This window comes from Carya illinoinensis, chromosome 6, assembly GCF_018687715.1.
Source record: "Carya illinoinensis cultivar Pawnee chromosome 6, C.illinoinensisPawnee_v1, whole genome shotgun sequence".
Classification (NCBI taxonomy): domain Eukaryota; kingdom Viridiplantae; phylum Streptophyta; class Magnoliopsida; order Fagales; family Juglandaceae; genus Carya; species Carya illinoinensis.
In genome coordinates this window covers 26,778,543-26,798,666 of record NC_056757.1, presented here as the reverse complement: position 1 = coordinate 26,798,666, position 20,124 = coordinate 26,778,543, and the positions used below count along the sequence as shown (strand labels likewise).

The 20,124-nt window shown below is 36.8% G+C and overlaps 2 protein-coding genes across 6 annotated transcripts; both read right to left on the bottom strand.

The window, feature by feature from the left end:
* Positions 1-3,321: 3,321 nt before the first annotated feature.
* Positions 3,322-7,842, bottom strand: LOC122313376 (hypersensitive-induced response protein 1-like). 3 transcript variants are annotated; one of them, XM_043128319.1, is made up of 7 exons: positions 7,588-7,842; positions 6,167-6,208; positions 5,397-5,600; positions 5,037-5,157; positions 4,322-4,413; positions 4,116-4,212; positions 3,322-3,907 (listed from the first exon to the last, which is right to left on the bottom strand). In XM_043128319.1, exons 3-7 carry the CDS (start codon positions 5,583-5,585, stop codon positions 3,546-3,548), a joined length of 861 nt encoding a protein of 286 aa, XP_042984253.1. In that variant the 5' UTR covers positions 5,586-5,600; positions 6,167-6,208; positions 7,588-7,842; the 3' UTR covers positions 3,322-3,545. The 3 variants fall into 3 exon arrangements, with proteins under 3 accessions (XP_042984253.1, XP_042984251.1, XP_042984252.1); XM_043128317.1 differs by lacking the exon at positions 6,167-6,208; XM_043128318.1 differs by lacking the exons at positions 6,167-6,208; positions 7,588-7,842 and adding an exon at positions 6,942-7,572.
* A 3,359-nt stretch (positions 7,843-11,201) lies between these two features.
* On the bottom strand, positions 11,202-18,884 carry LOC122313375 (serine/threonine-protein kinase PBL34-like). 3 transcript variants are annotated; one of them, XM_043128315.1, is made up of 7 exons: positions 18,194-18,320; positions 17,908-18,008; positions 16,586-16,923; positions 16,302-16,437; positions 15,039-15,175; positions 14,839-14,962; positions 11,202-12,078 (listed from the first exon to the last, which is right to left on the bottom strand). In XM_043128315.1, the coding sequence occupies exons 2-7, from the start codon at positions 17,924-17,926 to the stop codon at positions 11,564-11,566; spliced, it is 1,269 nt and encodes a 422-aa protein (XP_042984249.1). In that variant the 5' UTR covers positions 17,927-18,008; positions 18,194-18,320; the 3' UTR covers positions 11,202-11,563. The 3 variants fall into 3 exon arrangements, with proteins under 3 accessions (XP_042984249.1, XP_042984248.1, XP_042984247.1); XM_043128314.1 differs by lacking the exon at positions 17,908-18,008 and having other exon boundaries at positions 18,203-18,884; XM_043128313.1 differs by lacking the exon at positions 17,908-18,008 and having other exon boundaries at positions 18,194-18,883.
* Positions 18,885-20,124: the final 1,240 nt, after the last annotated feature.

Here is a 20,124-nt window from a genome sequence, read left to right as displayed (position 1 = left end):
AAAAACTCGTAAAAAATTGTAATCTGGAGGAGAATTAAAAAGGGATTGAAACGGAGAAAGATAGCGGATGATAGGTGTAGGCATTCTATTAATGAGAAAAACTGCGGTTTGAAATGCATCGACCCAATATTTAATGGGTACGAAAGACTGGGCTAAAAGAGAGAGTCCAGTTTCGACAATATGGCGATGATGCTGTTCGATGTTACCATTTTGTGCATGAGAGTAAGGACAAGAAATTCTATGAGAAATACCTAGAGTTTGTAAAATAGTATGAAAGGGGCAGAATTCACCACCCCAGTCGGATTGAACAGCTATGATATTTTTTGAAAAGGTATTCTTGACAAATTGAACAAAGTTGAGAAAGATTTTAGAAACATCCGACTTGACATATAACGGAAAGATCCAAACATACTTCGTAAAATCATCAACAATAGAGAAATAAAATCTAAAACCATTGGAGGATGGCACAGGCGCAGGTCCCCACACATCTAAAAATAACAATTGAAAAGGAAATTGAGGTTGAGAGGGCGATGATGGATGAGGAAGAGCATGAGACTTGACTTGAAGACATGCCGAGCAGGGTGATGAAGTTGACACAGATGAGACTGGAAGATTGTGATGTCTTATGGTAAAGGAGGTGATCCGAGGGGAAGGATGTCCAAGACGAGCATGCCATGTAGAAGATGAAGTCCTTTTGCCAATGAAAGCATGTTGTGAAGGAAGATTGACATTCTTAACATCAGTTGGAAGAACATACAAGCCATTTTTAACGGGGCCCTGAAGCAGTACTTCCTGGGAATGCAAATCCTTCACAAAAAAACCAGAAGAGTTAAATTCAAAGAAAACAGAATTATCTAAACAAAATTGTCTGGCAGATAATAAATTTCGAGAAATTAAAGGAAAATGGAGTAATTGACGGAGAAGAAAATTGCCAGAGGGTGTGGGAAGTAAGCCTGAGCCAGTGTTTTGTATAGCAAGAGACGATCCATCGCCAATAGTCACTTGATATGGACCTTGATAAGCAGATGATTCCAGATTAAGTTTAGAAAAATCAGATGTGAAGTGAGTGGAAGCAGCCGTATCTGGAAACCAAGAGGTGGAGGAAGTGGAATTATTTGGAAAATTTGTGAAGTTAGTCGAGAGAGAGGAGGGAGGAGGAGACTGATATGCATGATCAAAACGATGATAACAGGAGACTACAGTGTGACCAATGCGATTACAGAGTTGACAGGTGGGGCGATTATTCGGAGAAGAGGAAAAGAAATTTGGGGGAGATGGTGAAATAATTCGACCACCTCGTCCACGCCGATAGCCACGACCACGGCTTCAGTTAGGAGTGAAATTGTGAGGAGAAGAAGAGGGACCACGTGTTGTAGTGAAGTTGGCATTAAACAAATGATTGAGGAGAGACTATGTTTGGTGTGCAAGGCGTGATTCATGGTTTACAAGAAAATTGTAAACCTGAGAAATGGAAAGAGGCTCGGGTCGTGTAGTGATTGAGGACACTACAGACTCGAAATCAGACCCAAGACCAGTTAAAAGATAAATGATAAATTCGGATTCTGGGAGTGGATGACCGGCGGCATTGAGTGATGCCGAGAGTGCTTTTGCCTTGTGAAAATAAGTGGAGACCAAATCGGATCCTTTTTTGAGGGTGGCAAGTTGGAATTTCGTGGTCATTAGATGGGCTGTTGATTGAGCAGAATAAAGGTTGTGAAGTGTATCCCAGATTTTCTTAGAGGTCGGGCATTCAAGAATTTGAGAGAGAACATTTTCAGTAAGAGAAGAATAGATTGCAGACATGATGAGTTGGTCTTGAGTGAGCCAGGAGAGGTAGTTCGGATTGGGAGCATCATCGATGGAAGGGGGAGGTGCGGGGATAGAGTCATCGACATAACCAAACAATTGGTTGCCACGAAGGAAGGTAGTGATCTGGGCATGCCAGAGGAGATAATTTTCGGAAGAAAGTTTGATGGTGATGGATTGGGCGGCTGAGTTTGTGATGGAAGGATTCGGAGAGTTAGACTTAGGTGGTGCCATGATGATCGGAAAAAAAAAAAAAAAGATGGGTGTTAGCCCTATGTGGCTCTCGATACCATGTTGAAAACAGAGTAGAGGAAGATGAAGTGCAGATGCTTGTAAAAATGCATCAGAGAAAGAGTGTATTCCGAATGAAGTATTTCTTGTTTTTCATACATCCTCAATACAATAGTGCTCATATTTATAGCAGAAATCATTTACAAGAGAATAATTCTAGAGGGTTCTTCTATTATTCCGTATGAGGTGCAGAGGAGGTTATGGCATTTTGTTGAGAGCAACCAGTAGAGGAGACATTCGGTTGAGGGCATGCAGTAGACGTGGCCTGTGAGGCATGTTCCTCTACAGCAGGTGTACATGCTCTAATAGATATTCATTGCGTATCACAGCAAGTAGAATTCTATTATAGTCATCGCTAGATAGGGATCATTTCTGGCTGCCCCCTCTTAACCTTTATATTTAAAAAATAATAATATACCGAGTATACTTCATTACAAGAATACCATGTAACACATATTAAAGGACATTGTCCCTATTGATTAAATCTCCTATGGAATGGAAACTTCATGCTCCTTACTACAGAAGCAACTTAAAGTTTAAACAATGCATCCTATGTTTGCTTTGAAAGCTAAATAATGTTCCACATGATTCACATGATTATTATTATTATAGTGTTGCAACAACAAAGAGTCCTGTCATATATTATTGGAACTGGAGAGGCAGGGCATGCATAATATGGATGAGTTCGAAGTCTTTTATGCTAAATCATTTGTCAGCCGTCTCTTAGGTTTGCACTCCTTTATATCTACAGTCTTGGCTATTGATTAATTTCTTGCAAAGATTATAACTACTTTTGTCAACAATCACCTTTCCGACCAGGCATGGATGACTTGTCTGGATTTATGGACAAAATTCATGAAGCTCATGTTTCGATGGAATCTTTACTTCAAGTATTATGTTTGTGGTGTTTCAAATTTTTCTTTTCTTAAAAGTGAGACATTTTGAAGGAAACGTGTCTTTTATCTATTAAATCTCATATTCGTGTAACACGCCTCACATTACTCGGATCAAGTAAATCATCGACTTTTTATTATTATTATTATTAAAATTATCTCCAGGAACTGACTGCAGCCAGAGATTCGAACCAAAACAAGAGGTACAGCCCTTCTATGTAACCTGCACTTTTATATATCCTGCGCCTTCTCGACACGATTTCTCACCATAGCCTATTTGCTGAGAGAACAAGAAAATCATGTCCTCAAAAGAATCCAGATTACAGTTACATAAAGCAAACAGAATCAGCGGGGTACCCATGCATATATATACCGTTTGTTATTATAAACAATACCACCACTCGCCCCAACCAAACTTTACAACACATGCACGCACACCATATCATTCAATTGCAAAACACTCAAACTTCTAGACGTGTAGTTGATTCACAAAGAAGAGGAAGAATAATCAGAGAAAGAGAAAGAATAGAAAAGCCACCCTCCAACAAGTATACACTAATTCTGAGTGGTATTTGCTTGAAGGAGGCCATCTCTGATCTGTGCAGCAATGTCTTTCACAGCACCTGGTCCATGTGGGATGAAAACGGAGTTGGATTTCGAGGATGCACCAATTTCTTTCATAGTGTCAAAATATTGAGTCACCAGAACCATGTCCATGATATCCTTTGAAGTAGTCCCAGGAACATTCATAGAGAAAGCCAGCACACTGTCCCTCAGCCCGTCTACAATGGCTTGACGTTGCCGAGCTATGCCAAGCCCAGACAGATACTTGGACTCGGCATCTCCCTCAGCTCGTTTGATTTGCAATATCTTCTCTGCTTCGGCTTTCTCATTTGCAGCCACCCTCATTCTAGCAGCTATATTCATTTAAAAGTGAAAGGAATTTATTATTGAACAAAGCTGCTTTTATAACACCAAAAATGTGAGTCATTTTCAATTTTATTGTTCCATATAATACTATTGGCCTAATTCATTATCGTTTCTAAGAAAAGAATTCAATAAAAAAAAAAAAATAGAGAAAAAGGAAGAGGATATTCCAGTGGAAAAGGGATGCATAAATTATACCGGCATTTATCTCATTCATTGCCCTTTTCACATGCTCATCTGGTTCAATATCCACAATGAGAGTCTGAACTATCTCGAACCCATACGCGGACATTGCCTATGCATATAAATTTCAGAGATATTAAAAAGAAAATGTTATAGTTTCTGCAAATTGACTAATTCTAACCACATTAGTAGATAGACAACATTAGTAGGTAGACAGCTACCTTTTCTAGTTCCTTCTCCACAGCTTTTGCTATTTCATTCTTCTGTTCAAAAACAGAATCCAGCTCCAACTTAGGAACACTTGCCCTAATAACTAAACATAAAAGCCCATTAGTTTCTCCAAAGCATGATCTACAAATAGGCATGCTATAGCTGTCTTCAAGGCGAATATGCTCAGTAGTGATGAAAGCTTTTCTCAACCCAAAAATTATTCTGCAGAGAAAATCTCATAACAATGCTACATAATTTTTCCTTTTTTTTTTTTTTCTTTTTCTTTTTAAAAAAAAAATCTCATAATACTTCAAATCAGACCACGAGTACGATTAGATTTGAAAGGAGCATCAATGGTCCTATCCAAATGAACATATTGTTCTAATATTAATCTACCATCCGAGTCCTGCAGATAGATAATGATGATGCTTTATGCAAGTCGCAACAGATCTGTCAATTGCCCTAGTATAGTTGTTTCGTGAAAAATAAACAATTCAATTTTTTCAGAAAAACCTAAAAAAAATGCCATACAAGGAAAGACTTCGTTTTTTTTAATATATAAGTAAAAGAAGGTAAGACTTCTTAGAAAAGACTTCTTTAGAAACTTATATCAAATAAAAAGGGACCATGGGACATGTAATAATAAAGGATATGACCTTTTGTTTTCATTACGAAGACTGAAACGACTAACGTAATAGCTTTCAAGGTCAAGTCACACATCCATACCATCAAAGACATAGGATTGGATTTGTCCTCTGGTATTGCTGAGTTTGTAGAAAGCATCTGCAGCCTTCTCTGCCAAGGCCCGGTATTGAATAGAAGCAACAACAGTAACAAAGACGTTATCCTGACAACATACCATAAATCAGAAGCATATAAAGTAGTTTGGCTTTCTGTTCCTTAAAAAAGGATAATGTTGTAGCCTAGGCATCGAACTTGATTCGAAAAAGCATAGAGGAACCCAAGTTAATTAGAATCAAGTTGTTGTATGGTTTAGAGGTATGGTGCCAAGACATGCTTTTATTCAATGGCTTGCAATAAGAGGAAGAATGAAGTGAAAATAAGGCAAAAATAAGTAAAACAGACCTTTGTCTTTGTTTCACATCGAACATCCAGCTGCTGCACACGCAAGGAGAGATGGCCAGCTATATGCTTGCCCAAAACCCATGGCATGCAGTGACAACCAGGCTCAAGCACGTTATCATACTTCCCAAAAGTTTCACTAATGGCTACAGTTGACTGGTCCACTTGAACACAGCATAAAACTTGCCCCATTTTTTATCCTACAAACTACAGGATCAACTATGGAAATCAGTTACAGTATTAAAGCAATCTTTAATATGCACAATTGACAAAAGACTTAACTAGGTCTGTGTTCCACATGAAAGAGATAAAAACAAAAAAAATATACATATAAAAATAAAAAAAATTAAATAACAACCACTAATAAACGAATGTAAAAAATTTTAGATAGAACTATTTGTTAATATTTGAGGAAAAAAGAGAAAAATGAAGAACCAAAACATATTTGGAAAAGAATTATGCAACAGGTTCAAATCAAACTAGTTAAAAAGATCCTGAAATTATGATCACATCTATTAACCATTATAAAATTGGTGCATCCGGTTCAGATTTTAATTGTCACCGATATGGCTGTCATCTCAGTTCTCCAAATATTAAACTGTAACAAGAGGTGAAACTCATCTTCATAAACTTAAAAGCCTCAAAGTAGGTATCTACCATAAAATTGGTTCCTGATTCCAAAAAATGCAATAAAACACACCTCCAGCCAGGATGACAAAATAAAAAACACGAAGACCAGTGTTTTTCAAACACTAGTTAATAAAAAACAATACCTTGTGTTCTTCCCAATCTTTTGGCGTAATAGAAAAAGGGCCCTGAAACGATAAATGATTATTCCCTATTTACCCTTGATATATAAAGACAACCGTTTTCAATTTGATTCTGATTATCTGAAAGAAGCATGACCATATACTGAGAAAAAAACCACTTCCCTAGGTAACAGCAGGACCAAACAATCCTACCTCTAGCCAAAAAAAAAATACCATAGCTCTAACAGAACAAGTTACAAAGCTTGCCTGTCATACGCAATGAATTGTATATTAAGAAATAGGTCAGAAAATACCATAAAGAAAAAGATATTATATATAGATAGATATTCAAACAAGGTAACTGTAGAGAAAAACTTCAAACATCACCGTGATATTCAACAATTATATGGTCATCAATGACATCAACTATAATAGAAGAGGATTTAAAATAATTGACTTCATGCTAAAGAAGCAAGGCAGTAATTGTCAGCCAGGTGTGTATCAGAACAATTAAAGCCGCAACAACCAACAGCCTAGCAAGGAGATTGACAATAAAGAATGTTACGCTACAATGAAATTAGTCTAGTTTATGCTGCTCAAACTATGAAATTAGAAGAAACTAGATCTGTTGGTCCTATTCTCAAAGACCAAAACAATAAGCAACAGCCAAACGCGTATATTCTCCTTCCGCATAACAATTATATTTTCTTATTGAAACTGTAGATTAGATCATGAGCAGAAGTCCTAAGTTGAGATTATCTTACGAAAAAATAAAAGATAGAACCTATGCCATATTCACCTTCAACGTAGAGAAAAAGGTCCAACACCCGCTGACAGGAAGGTGTCGAAAGAACAAAAACGGTTCCAAATATAAAAAGAGAAAAGAAACAGCCTGTCCCATATCTATCGAGTGGCTCTGCAGCCACACATGACAGATGGGATCCCGACGCCAGTGCTCTTTTTTTTTCTTTTTTCTTTTTTTTTTTTTTCTTTTTATTATATATATCGTCGTTAAAAAAATTTCTTTAATTATTAAGTAAAAGTAAAATAAAATTTGTCGTGGGATCCCCGTCTGTTAGAGCAGCATTTCTCATATCAATTTAAGCACGCATGGAACGACCAATTCAATTCAAAGAAATAAGGAAAAAAGTAATAAACCAAATGTATACAGGCAAACTAGGATATTTGAGACTTTGAATGGAAAGCGTCAGCCTCTCGATCATCCATAGCAAAAACCATTAAATATGGTAGCAAGAACAAATAATTACTCCTTAAGTTTCCATGGAAATATCGCAGAATGGTGCTCTCGCATGTCCGTATCACAATGCATATAAGCAAAGAAAGAAGCGAAGCAATTTATAACCCAGGCAAAACCAGGAAAATAAATCAATGAAACAGGATTAAGGAAAATTTGACAAACAATAAAGCAGAGAGTCTTTCGTAACCTAGTAAGCTCCGAGCTCGAAACTTCAGCCTCCGAGAGAGAGAATGGACTTCACAGAATCGGAATGGTTTTGATCATTTTATAGGGTATTAGTGGGACAAGAGCGTGGAGTATTAACTACGAGAAAGAGGACGACGAATTGCGGAGAAACAACGAGGATATGATATGAGGCTTCGATGGTATCATCCACTTTTATTAATGGCTCCACACGCCTCGCGTTATCACGACGCAGGTTCCCTGCAACGCAATCCATTACGCGGTGAAAATTGAAATCTCCGGCGGTTTTTAACGAAGCGTTTCCTGAAAAATTAATCAAATTATAGAATTTAAACAACATTAATGATATATGCTAAAGTCTTCAGCAGGTATTTTATAAAAAAAATATATATCAGAAATGCTAATGTCACGCATGGAGATCCCGATCAGAGATCCGATAGTAGTTCTTTTTTTCTAATTACTATTTAGTAATTAAAAAATATTTTTTTAATGATGTTGTAATTTTTTTTTATAAAAAAATAATATTTAAAAGCATTAAACAATACATTACAAAACAAATTTGCACTATCAGGATCCCGGATCCCCATGTGTGATTGTAGAGTTAATAAAAAAAGAGAAATGATATTTATAATTATGGTTGTACAAGCGCCGTGTAATCTTTTTTAAAAAAATGAAATAGTAAGGGACTCACATGAAAAAAACGAACTTTTTAATCATGGATCTCTCTTCTTCAAAGCGATTGCACGGCATTTACACATTCAATGATTATATGTATCATTAGTCATAAAAAAATATACTAGCATGAAAAGTGTGTGAGATTATTTTTTTATATATTTAGGACTTGTATCTAATATTATAAGAAGAATTCTATTACAAATGTAAAGCATACTTAATAAAAAGAATTAAAATTTAAAATTTAAATCTTATAAAGTAAATTTTATTATTTAAATTATATGAATAATGTGTTAATATATGGCATGTTTTTGGAGAACTCTTCTAAACAGCCCATCTGATTTTATAGGAAAATCAGTCCTCCAATTCAAGTGCGACATGTTAGTAATTGTGGAATTAACACTATAGTCCAAAACACAGGAGATAGAAAATAAAAAATAGGAGAAATCGTGCCCTTCAATCCGAGTGCTTCACACCGAAACCAAAGGAGCTCCAAGTCAAAACTACACTCTGAAACCATCACGCTGAAACCAACCAGCAAACGGAAGTATTAGAGAAATCACTCCGAAACCAGCAAGCAAACCCACTACAATTGCCGTTGTTGCCCAATGGTTTGATTTTTCACTTTTGAATTTGATTTTTTTTCCCTGCCTGTTGCCTCTTTCATTCACATAGTTGCAAGTGTTTGTGAAAATTCCACTGGAGAAAGTATTAGAGAAATCTCGATCAAACTTGTGCAACGTTCCTACATTATTTGGAGTGGGGTGCCGTTGACTTTCAGTTGGGTTGAATGCAAGCCGTTGGGTGTGTATTTGAATACGAAGAAAGGTGTTTAGGCATAAAAAGATGTTGTGTTCAGGTGTAGTGAGATACATGGTTATTATGCAAATATGATGACGTGTCGCATTTGGATTGGAGGGCTGATTTTCTGATATAACCGGTGGGCTGGTTATAAGATTTTCTCCATGTTTTTTCCATTACGATGGTATTGATAAAATTGAGTTTGTGGACCAAAAGGCTTTTTACACAAAAATGCTAGTCCTATCGAATTTGGGTCCCGATTGGGTCCTGATAATTTTTTTTATTTTATTTTAAGTGATTAAAAAGGTATTTTTTTAATGTATTGTGAATTTTTTTAAAAATATATAAAATAAAAATAAAAAATCCTTTTTGCTCTTTGCGGGACGAGTCTTGTGCTACATTCATGGTTTCTTTTTTTTTTATTATTAGAAAGAAAGAAAAACGACTATAATTGGTAGATAACTTCAACAATCACGTTCCAGAAGTGGTTTTGGATGAGTTGAGAAGGTGCGTTAGTGCCCACTTGCCACTTGGCTATTGCAAGGTGCGTTGAGTAGTTGTACCATTCATATCCAACCACAAACTTGATGAGATTTTTAATTTTTTATTTTTTTTATTTTTGTTAAATAGTATAGGACAACTTGAAGTAGTTTCCCCATCTCAAGGTCACCATAATAGCACTATATTTAGTAAGAGTCCGTTAAAATGTTGTTTAATAATATAAAATCATAAGCGCTCCCTTAAATCGAATTTGAGCCATAACTTAGACTCTATGTCGTATTAGACAACTCAAATGATTGATTATTAGGCCACAAAAACCTTTCTTTTTATCGAAAAGGTCATTAAGCGGCAAATACTAATAGTAGTCTAAGGTGAAATTCATATTCAAATTCGAAAACGCAAGAGCTAGTACATACCAAATCACTTAGAACTATGGAGCCACCATCCTTGGTGGTTTTTGTTTCAAGTACGAGTCAATTTAGAAGCATACTCATCTGCCCTACGTATCAAAGAATATCCTAAAAACGTATTATCACATACCTTTTGGACTTTAGTTTTAATTATGAGAAGTTGTTTAAATAATAATTATTTGTATTATTAATTATAAAATACATACAAATACATGAAAACAAAATATTATGAAGACAAAATGAAGATAATGAACAAAGCAATAACTGACATGAAGTACAAGAGACGTGCATAATCAAGAGGGTACATTGAAAGATCATATTACAAACTTTCAGAATTTTCCTCTCACTATTCATTAAGTAAACCAACATACAACTCGTGTTACAAACCGTGCACTTGGATGGAATACACGACATAATGCTTTACACAACTGGTAGTTGGTATTTCATTAAAAATTTTGCTACATACTAATATTGTTGCCTTCATATTTAAAATTTAAATTGACATTATTTTTATTAAAGTCTAACTTTCTGACCAATCATATTGAATAAATACACGTATTAATGTGCAAAATCGCTAACAACCAGACTTTCCTTTTTATTAATGTTGCTCCAAACATTATTAAATTAAGAGGATGTTGTTATCCTTTGGTAGGAGTGAAACTTTTTATATTCCAAGTCTTTGCACCTCGATTGAAGCAGCGTCCCAATTATTTTATTTTTGTTGGTCCATCCAAACTCGGCCAATTCAGAGCATGATTACTTCTTCATTTTTTTTATTGATAATACTGGATGTTCAAGAACAGCATTCCAATTGATCTCGAGAGTTTCCCCCGTCAGCATACATGATTTCTTTTTAACAAATTCTTGGTTAAAGGATAGAGGAATTCTTCCAAGGGGTTATGGGTTTCTAAACACGTGTATCCTACAATAGTAATAGTGTAGATATTAAAACTTATTCATGATTTGGTTAGAACAATCCATTTTACCTAATTGCTAAACGTGTAGTATAAGATCTGGCAACGTAAATACACGAGTGACCCTGTGCCTGATGTGCCGTAAATCTTTGAGCAGTACTACTGCTACCACTCCAAAATCAACCCTACAACGGCACATGCCCCCCGAGCACTCTCCATCCCCATTTCAGCAGTAGATCTTCGATTTTTATTTTTTAAGCTACCACTCTCCTTGCCAAGAAAAACAAGATGCCACTCTCCCAATTCCCACAACAACGAGAAACATACAACATGGCACACTTTCATTAAATCAAGAATGAGATAAGGAAAAATGGAAAAAGAAAGAAGGGAACAGGAGGGTTACACTTCGATATTTCGAAAGAAGCTGGGGTAATACATTGGTTGGGCATACACATTTTCCTCAATCAGCTTCACCTGCCCTTACATTCTTCCTCGGCAGGGAGGTCACAACTCTAAACAACATAAAAGCAAGCATGTTTCTCTGTTGCTTTTTGGTTCTCTAAGAACAATTGTTTTAACAGAAGATCGATCCATACCAAGGAAGGAGCAAAAAGAAATGAAAGATGCCAAGGGGTTGGGGAGAGAGAGAGAGAGAGAGAGAGAGAGATTACCACAGCCAATTTTATTGTTTACCATTTGGTCTCGGAGACTGGTGAGGGTACTGATGGTGATATGGAGAAGCATGGGAACCGTTCATGGAAAGGCTCCTCTGCTGCTGCCCATTCCTTGAAAAGGATCCTCCCTGTGTTCGGATGCCATTTCTAGCGTTAGGGGACCCAATTCGGTCAGCTTGCATAGTCTGAAAATAGTATGATGAGCTTGCCATGTCCTTTAGGTTTGGCAGAGGTTTCAAGGCTTCAACAACTTCACTCATTAGGGGTCTGGCTTTTGGATCCCGACTAAGGCAGTGAGCTGCCAATTGTGTGGCTTTTTGGGCTCCTCCAATTGAAAAGTGACCTTCGAGCCGAGGGTCTATCAACCGGTAGAACCTTCTTCTCTCCCTTAGATGTGGCCGAGCCCATTCCACAAGGTTATGTTCACCATTAGGTCGGTTTTTGTCCATGGATCTTCTGCCACTCAGCATTTCAAGTAAAACCACACCAAAACTGTAGACATCACTCCTTGATGTAAGATGTCCTGCAACAAAAGCATGCATAAGCATTTAATGCATCCCAGAAATTTGTCATGCAGCCAATGAAAAGTACAAAACACAAAATAATGGAAGTATGACTTCCACAAGACGCCAAACATGGAAATGACTGACCGTAGGGAGCAGTTACACCCCCTTACTTCCTAAAAGCAAAACTAAAGACACTATAGACCTTTGCCCAACCATTGCAGTACTGAGCCCTGTCTTTGACTTAACAAGGTCATAAAGGGCGTATTGCCTCCAAGCCAATCTGAAACAGCTAAAAAAATAGGACCTGATATAGCAAGTTACTAAACATAAATTACTTAAGGAAAAAAAAATAAATGAGACAAGATTGGCAAAAGCCAGGCAATGCAAAGAATCCGATGCTTTTGCAATTAGGTGTATTCATATGCATCAAACAGAAGCACTGTATTTGAGGCCAAGTTAGATTATTATTATCTGTGCAAGAGATAAGACTCTTTGAATATTTCATCTATTACATTCTATTATTGAGGGAAAGAAATTCCAGCCTCAGATTCAACAAGCTTAGAAATGCCACATTACTTGATATAATTTTTTTTTTATAAGTTATTTCATTGATATAAAGATAGGCATAGCCCAAGTATACTAGAGTATACAAAAGCATACACCTTTTTAAGAACTAGAAACCGTTACAAGGAAATCATGGAAGCTAGGACCATTTAGATCTAACGCAATAGCCCACAAAAGCAAAGTCTACCAAAAAAAAACTCCTAAACTCTTCCAAGGAACGTTCATGATCCTCAAAAAGTCTCTCATTACGTTCACTCCATATACACCAAAGAATACAAATAGGGGCCATTTTCCAAACAGCTGCAATCTGTGGTGTCCCAGTGATACTTCTCCAACATGCTAGAAGATCAACCACCCAGCCTTGCATCACCCATGCTATTCCCATCTTGCTGAAAAAATAGTTCCATATATCTCTAGCAAACTCACAATGTAAAAGGAGATGATCCGCCGTTTCCCCACTCTTTTGACACAAACAACACCAGTTATAAGGCCCCTTCTTCTCAGAATAATATCATTAGTCAATATCTTGCCTAAAGCTGCGGTCCAAAAAAAAATGCGGCCTTTGTGGGTGCTTTAGTCCTCCAAATGTTCTTCCAAGGTAAAGAATGTCCTTGTTGCCCGGTAAAGGAGTCATACAACAAGCGTACCATAAATTTTCCTTTCCTAGAGGGTCTCCAAATCATCACATCTTCGGTTGTGGCAGCAACAAGAATGTTATACACCAAATTAAAAAAATCCACCAGAATATTCACTTCCCAGTCATGTACATCTCGATTAAGGCTAATATTCCACTCTTGTGAATCTTGGATAGTTACCATGAAGTCAGCCACCATGGCGTCTGGATCCCTTGCAATACTGAAAATAGCGGGATAAACATCCATCAAAGCCGTGTCACCCACCCAGGTATCCTTCCAAAAGCAAATCCTTCTTCCATACCCCAGGCACAACCGAGTATTACTAGCAAAAGAATCTCATCCTTTCCGTATGAACTTCCACAACCCCACTCCATAGGACCCCCTTCCCTCTTTTGAACACCAACCCCCATTTCACAACCATATTTCAAGTCTATCACCCCTTTTTAATAAGAGTGAGCCGCCCCCCTTTGGATAAGTACAACATTTTCCAACTGGCCAACCTACACTCAAATTTTTCCAAAACCCCCTCCCGAATGGACTTAACTTTGAAAGAAGCCCCCAATGGAAGCCCAAGATACTTCAACGGCAAGGAAGAGACCATGCATCCCAATATGTTACTCAATCTGCTTATGTTACTTACATCCCCTACTGCGTCCATTTCTGTCTTAGCAAAATTAATCTTCAATCCGGAAACAGCTTCAAAACAAAGTAGGATCCCCTTCAGTGATTGAATATGTCCTGTATTGGCCTCACATAACAGTAAGGTATCATCTGCAAATAAAAAGGTAAGAAATAGTGGTTTGGCCATGTGAATCTCCCACCGAAAAGCCAGAAAAAAATCATCCTCCTACTGCCACCGTCATCATTCTACTCAGAGCCTCCATTACTAATACAAATAAGAGTGGTGATAATGGATCTCCTTGTTGTAATCCTCGCGAACTGTTAAAGAAGCCCACAGGATCTCCGTTTACCAAGACCGAGAAATGTGCCATTGACACACAATTCCTTATCCACTTCCTCCATCTTTCCCCAAACCCACATCTACTCAACATGTACATCAGAAAATCCCAGTTAATGTGATCGTATGCCTTCTCCATATCTAGTTTACAAAGTATACTTGGAATTCCAGATCTGATTCTGCTATCCAAACATTCATGGGCAATGCAAACTGAATCTAATATTTGTCTCCCCCTTACAAAGGCATTTTGCGATTTAGAGATAATCTTTTCCATTACCGTGCTCATTCTATTAGCCAGCACCTTCGACAATAACTTATATACACTGCCTACAAGACTGATCGGTCTAAAATCTTGTAACTCTATTGCACCAGCCTTTTTAGGGACTAAAGCGATAAAGGTATAATTTAGGCTTTTTTCAAATTTTCCATGAGTGAAAAATTCCTAAAAAACCAACATTACATCTTCTCTCACCACTTGATATAAATAAGTAGTTATAAAGAATGCAGATCATAACCCACCCTACTCATTCAACAGAAATATGACTACTGCATGCATCCATTGTAAAGGGAGAAAGAATGAGAACGAGTGTGGAAGGGGGGATGAATTTATCAACATTTACCAGTCATGACATATTCGGGGGCTGCATATCCGTAGGTTCCCATCACACGGGTAGAAACATGAGTTTTGTCACCCTCGGGACCATCTTTGGCGAGTCCAAAATCAGAAAGTTTTGCATTGAAGTCCTGAAAGCATATGTTATTATAATGATGAATGATATCAAGGGTAAATTGTTATGCTGACTTGGGTTTAGTTACGTACTGCATCTAATAGGATGTTGGAGGTTTTAAAATCCCGATATATAACTGGCCTTTCCGCTTCCTCATGAAGAAAAGCAAGACCCTTTGCAGCTCCTAGTGCAATTTTCATTCTAATTGACCATGAGAGAGGCAAGGACCCTGCATATAAAACATGTGATACAGAGAACATCAAACAAGGATGCAAATTAAAGGCAGAGTATTGTCACATAGAAGCACCTACCAATAAAGCAGATACAAGCCTCCACAATTCCAAAATGCTACTCTTAAATAGTAGCACGAGGCAGCTATACCACAGAACATTAAGAGATAGCTTGCAAAAGAAAACCATTTAACATAAATCACGCTGTGTTGTACTATATTTCTTGAAGCTTTGTTTCTTCTCTTTCTAACTTTTTTCATTCATGTAACTTGCACAAAAAATGTTTCAAGTCAGCTAGTGATCTTTCCAAGATTCTTAATTTTTCCTTTTCCGATTGGCACCGGTGTCTAAGCCCCATCTAATCCTAAGATTTTTTGAAATTCTAAGATTGTCCCTCGGTAGTACAGCAGTATTTAAACATATGAATTACGACTTCCATGGGAAGCTTTATCTCCAGACTAATATCAGCAGTGTGTTAGACAAGGACTTCTGAATCTAGCCACAAAATTCAGTTCAAGGTGTATAATTGAGAATCAAAATAACATAGCCGCATTAATATTTCTGCAGAACATTTTCCCGAAAAGGCCCAAGAATGCTCTATTTTAAACCTGCTTTAACTGGAAGTTAGCATTCACAACTCCACTCACCAGAACTGTGTATGGGTAATCCAGGGGAATTTCTAGTGCAGACTAAACCTAGGATGTCTGGGTCTACAGTTCATCGCAAGTCCACCCTTTAACCACTAGACTGCACCAAATCATTTAGAAATAAGTTACCTACTAAATGATATTACAAAAATTTAGAGGTAAATGTCTTTTAATCCCTAATTAAGGTTCCCATTCAATAGAATCCATCACATCCATGATATATTTGAGAGAGAATGTAATCCTCTGAAGAATTTAAAATTTTAGTTTGATGAAAATATTTTAAAAATTGATGCTTTATTCAATTGGAAAGATCCTTTATTCAGCCTCTAAAGTATATTGGAGAGAACTTTGAAACCAACCTATAATTATATGGAAAGATCCTTTATTCAAAAAGGCCTAAAGGGTGTCACATTTACGAACAAAAAATGAATTAGTGAAGGTAAAAGGACAATAAAGTGTCAAAAAGGCAGTCACCTACTTCTAAATAAATGGTTCTCCAAGCTCCCACGAGGCATGAACTCATATACTAGCAGCCTCTGGTCATCTTCAATGCAGTAACCTATGAGTTTGACCAGGTTTGGATGAACAAGATCACCGAGAAAATTCACTTCAGCCTGTAATATGAGAGAGAGAGAGAGGGGGGGGGGGGCAAATATATTGAATGAATTAAGAAAAATATCCAAAACTTACAACAAAAAAAAAAAAAAAAGAGAGAGAGAATTGTTACTTAAATTTCATGTGTAGGAAAGTATAGTTACAAACCAGCCATTCTTTATGGCCCTGAAGCCCATCATGGTTGAGGGTCTTAACAGCAACAGTAAGCCCAGTGCCGGGTTTCACAGGAGCAGTTCCATTTTCTTCAATCCACCCCTTGAACACACAACCAAAACCACCTTCACCAAGAAGACTCTCAGGTCTAAAATTTCTTGTTGCCAACTTAAGATCATTAAATGAGAATTTCCGCAGACGAGACGCAACTTTAAGTTCCTCTTCAAGTTTGGAAGTGGATGAATTACTTTCAGCACTACTAGTGGTTGAGGATGAGACAATCGGAGCTGCCGGTTGGTCTCTGCTTGTATCATTCGTTGATTTACTTTCAGCTGACCAAGACAGAGAACCAGCATATAAGAATGTAAACTAACATAAAAGAATAAACTAGGGAGGTGGACATCAAGTATTCCTACGTATTGTGTTGTGCCATTATGCCACTCAATTAAACAAGCATAAAAAACTACAATTATTAGAGAACCTAGATACAAGTACATGCATGAAAAGCCAATTAAAGCAGAAGATGGACCAGTGTATGAGAGAGTTTGACAAGATTACAAGGTGTCCAAAGAAAACCAAATGAACAAAATAAAAAATACAATGTAACAAGCTTAGATGTATTCCACATGACAGGAGTGAGAGAGTGTAACGAAGAGCTCTGGATGACAGGCCAAAAGACAAATACAGAATGGAAAAAGAATGAACATGCTTTTTTTATAGGTAAAAAAGTATGAACATATAAAAGACTCATTCACTGCAAACATTTATCCTACTTGATTGTGCAATGATTGCTTCAAGTAAAGGCCACTTGAACAAGAATCTTATTTGCGTACATGAAAACCTTCCTCCAGTCTGGTCTTACTTGGAGGCCTAGAGAGCAAGCTCTAGCAGATTAGAGTTGCTTTCGGAATTGAGTTCTAGTTTAAGGTTTTCTTTCTATGAAATGTAGCTCTGAGTAGTTCCTGCTCAGAGATAAAAACATATCCACTTTTCCATCAACCATGTTATCGACAAAACACAAAGCATAAATAACATTTTCCTCAAGACCAGAAACTACCAAGACCATACCGGTTATCTTTCAATTTATTTCTTTGGAAACTTAAGCTTCTCAGTTCTTTCACATTAATCTCCTCACTCCTGGCCAAAAAGACCTGCCCCAGAATGGGAGAGGGGGGTGGGGAGGGAGGGGGGGAGGGAGGAGGGGGGGGGGGGGGGGGGGGGGGTGGGAGGGGAGAGAGAGAGTTATCATTTTTTTTTTTTTAAGTAAAGTGAGAAGTTCAAAATAATTGATAGCAAACTAAGTTCTATCGGTTCACCTTGAAGCAATCTCCTCATGTCGCATGGTGTTTTCTAGTTATAATCCGTAATCACTCGCAATATTTTGGGCCATTAGTGAAGATCACAATAATAATTACATCTGGAAACATGAACTAGTTAGTTGATTAACTTAATCCACGACATTTGAGAAAATGGAGAATTCCTAGAAACAACACATCCAAGTGAAATCAAAATAAGTGGAAGTGCGAAACCAGAAACACATGACTGCTTTAAAACTAGAAAAACATAGTAACCAAAAGAAGGTTCAAAGACAATAGAAGTTACCGTAATTACCAGTGGTACCACTGCTTGAGCTATCAACTTTGGATCTTGAAGAAATGCAGCTCCCAAGGAACCTCAGCCTAACCCAGCAACCAATGTCCTCGTCTCCCATTTCTTCCACCTCCTCCTCCTCCTCCTCCTCCTCCTCCTTCTTCTTCATCGCACCCTTTGATTTGCCCACCCCCCAAGTCTCCACCTTTCCATTCTCACCACCCAATCCCATCCCTCACTAGCCCTAAACACTCAAGCCACACATACCATCACAAGCCCAAATCCCGATAACCACCTCCCCCACCACCACCATTCAGTCTTTCTTTACCGACAAACCCAAAAACAAAATCGCCACATGGTACCAAAATTTTCAAAACTTAACCCCCCCTGAGCCGAAAACTAACGAAAACTATACAAACCCAGATGAGAAAAGATACAGATCACATGGAGTAGATCATGTTTTGAAGAAAAACATGAAACCCAAAACTGATCACCTTGTGGAACTGTTAGTATTAAAAATCAGTGATAGCATTACCACTTACCAGAGAGAAGTAACAAATCTCAGTGGAACCCAGAAATGTCTGCTCAAAGATACAGCAATCTCAGAGGGGCTCTCACAAGCTGACCAGCTTAAAAGCAGGGGAAAAAAATAGCAATTTGGAAATAGATATACACTCTGAATCATCTCTATCCATCCATCACAGTATTGTCTTTTCATTTTTATTTATTTCTTATTTTTACATGGAATCAAAGACCAGAAAAAGCAAATCGAGCTGACCGTAGAAAAAGGGGCAGTGGGTGTTTAGCTGCCCGGGATTAGCCGTCCGGAACACACGCCCGATGCCCGAGGGTGGGTGTGCGTTAGAGACATGAGCGGGCATTCGAGCATTGTTAATTTGTTAATAGATTATGATATATAAATCATATTTTTGATTAATGTAAAATAAATTTTAATTTTAATTATTTCATTCACATAAATATTTTCATTAAAATAGTTATTTTTTATTATATAATAATAAAATAATATAATATAAATTTAACTTTAACTATTCACAATAAATATCTACAATAAATTATCAATTTATTTATTATATAATAATGAATAATTAATAATTTAAAAAATTATCTAATTAAATCCATCTAAAATTATATATAAATGTCTTAATTATAAATTAAATTTTTATATTTTACATCTAATCAGATTTTTATTTCCACGTCTTATTCTATCCAAAATCTAACCCCAATCAAAATCAAGAAGAAAGATGGAGAGTTATAAATAATAAAATAAAGATTTAAGGGAGAGTTATAAATAATAAAATAAAGATTTACTCTATAAATATAAAAGATCAAATTTAATTATGTCTTTGTAAATACTGTATGTGAAAGTTAGATATTTTACAATTGCTTAATTTATTGCTGCGATCTTTATCTCTATTAATTAAAAAAAATGATTTTATTTTTACATATGTATAAGCACTCGAGGATTAGCCATTTAGGTCAGAGATTGAGAGACGAGTGGCAAATCCGGGCAGTTTGGGCAGGAGAGAGAATAAAAAGGTATTGGACCCACATACGATGGTGACGTGCCGGTCTTCGGTGGGCAGACACAAAAGCAAACCCTCGCGTCACATACATCTCATGGAGCAAAATTTTCGTACTAATGAAAGAGTATGCTACATTGAATAGTGCGCAAGTGTCTTAGAAAATAACAAGTGAAGTTTTTTATTAAATAATTAATTTTTTACATGAGTCTCATATAAAAAATTATTAAATAAAATAATTCTTATAAATAATTATTAAAATAATTATAAAATACGGATACACGTTACTTTTATTTGAAGTTATATTATAAATAAAATAAAGTTTTCTTCAAACTTGAGATAGATCAATATAGAATTTTGCTACATACAAGCACAGTTGTACACTAATCTGTGTACCAATAC

Coding starts and splice junctions, on each gene's coding strand:
- LOC122313376 (XM_043128319.1), bottom strand. CDS start 5,585: ATGGGGCAAGTTTTATGCTGTGTTCAAGTGGACCAGTCAACTGTAGCC. Junction 5,158..5,396: donor GATGTGAAACAAAGACAAAG/GTCTGTTTTACT, acceptor GTATGTTGTCAG/GATAACGTCTTTGTTACTGT. Junction 4,213..4,321: donor TGGAGAAGGAACTAGAAAAG/GTAGCTGTCTAC, acceptor TTATATGCATAG/GCAATGTCCGCGTATGGGTT.
- LOC122313375 (XM_043128313.1), bottom strand. CDS start 18,413: ATGGGATTGGGTGGTGAGAATGGAAAGGTGGAGACTTGGGGGGTGGGC. Junction 16,924..18,193: donor TGGTACCACTGGTAATTACG/GTAACTTCTATT, acceptor TGTCTTGGTCAG/CTGAAAGTAAATCAACGAAT. Junction 16,438..16,585: donor AGGGCCATAAAGAATGGCTG/GTTTGTAACTAT, acceptor CTCATATTACAG/GCTGAAGTGAATTTTCTCGG.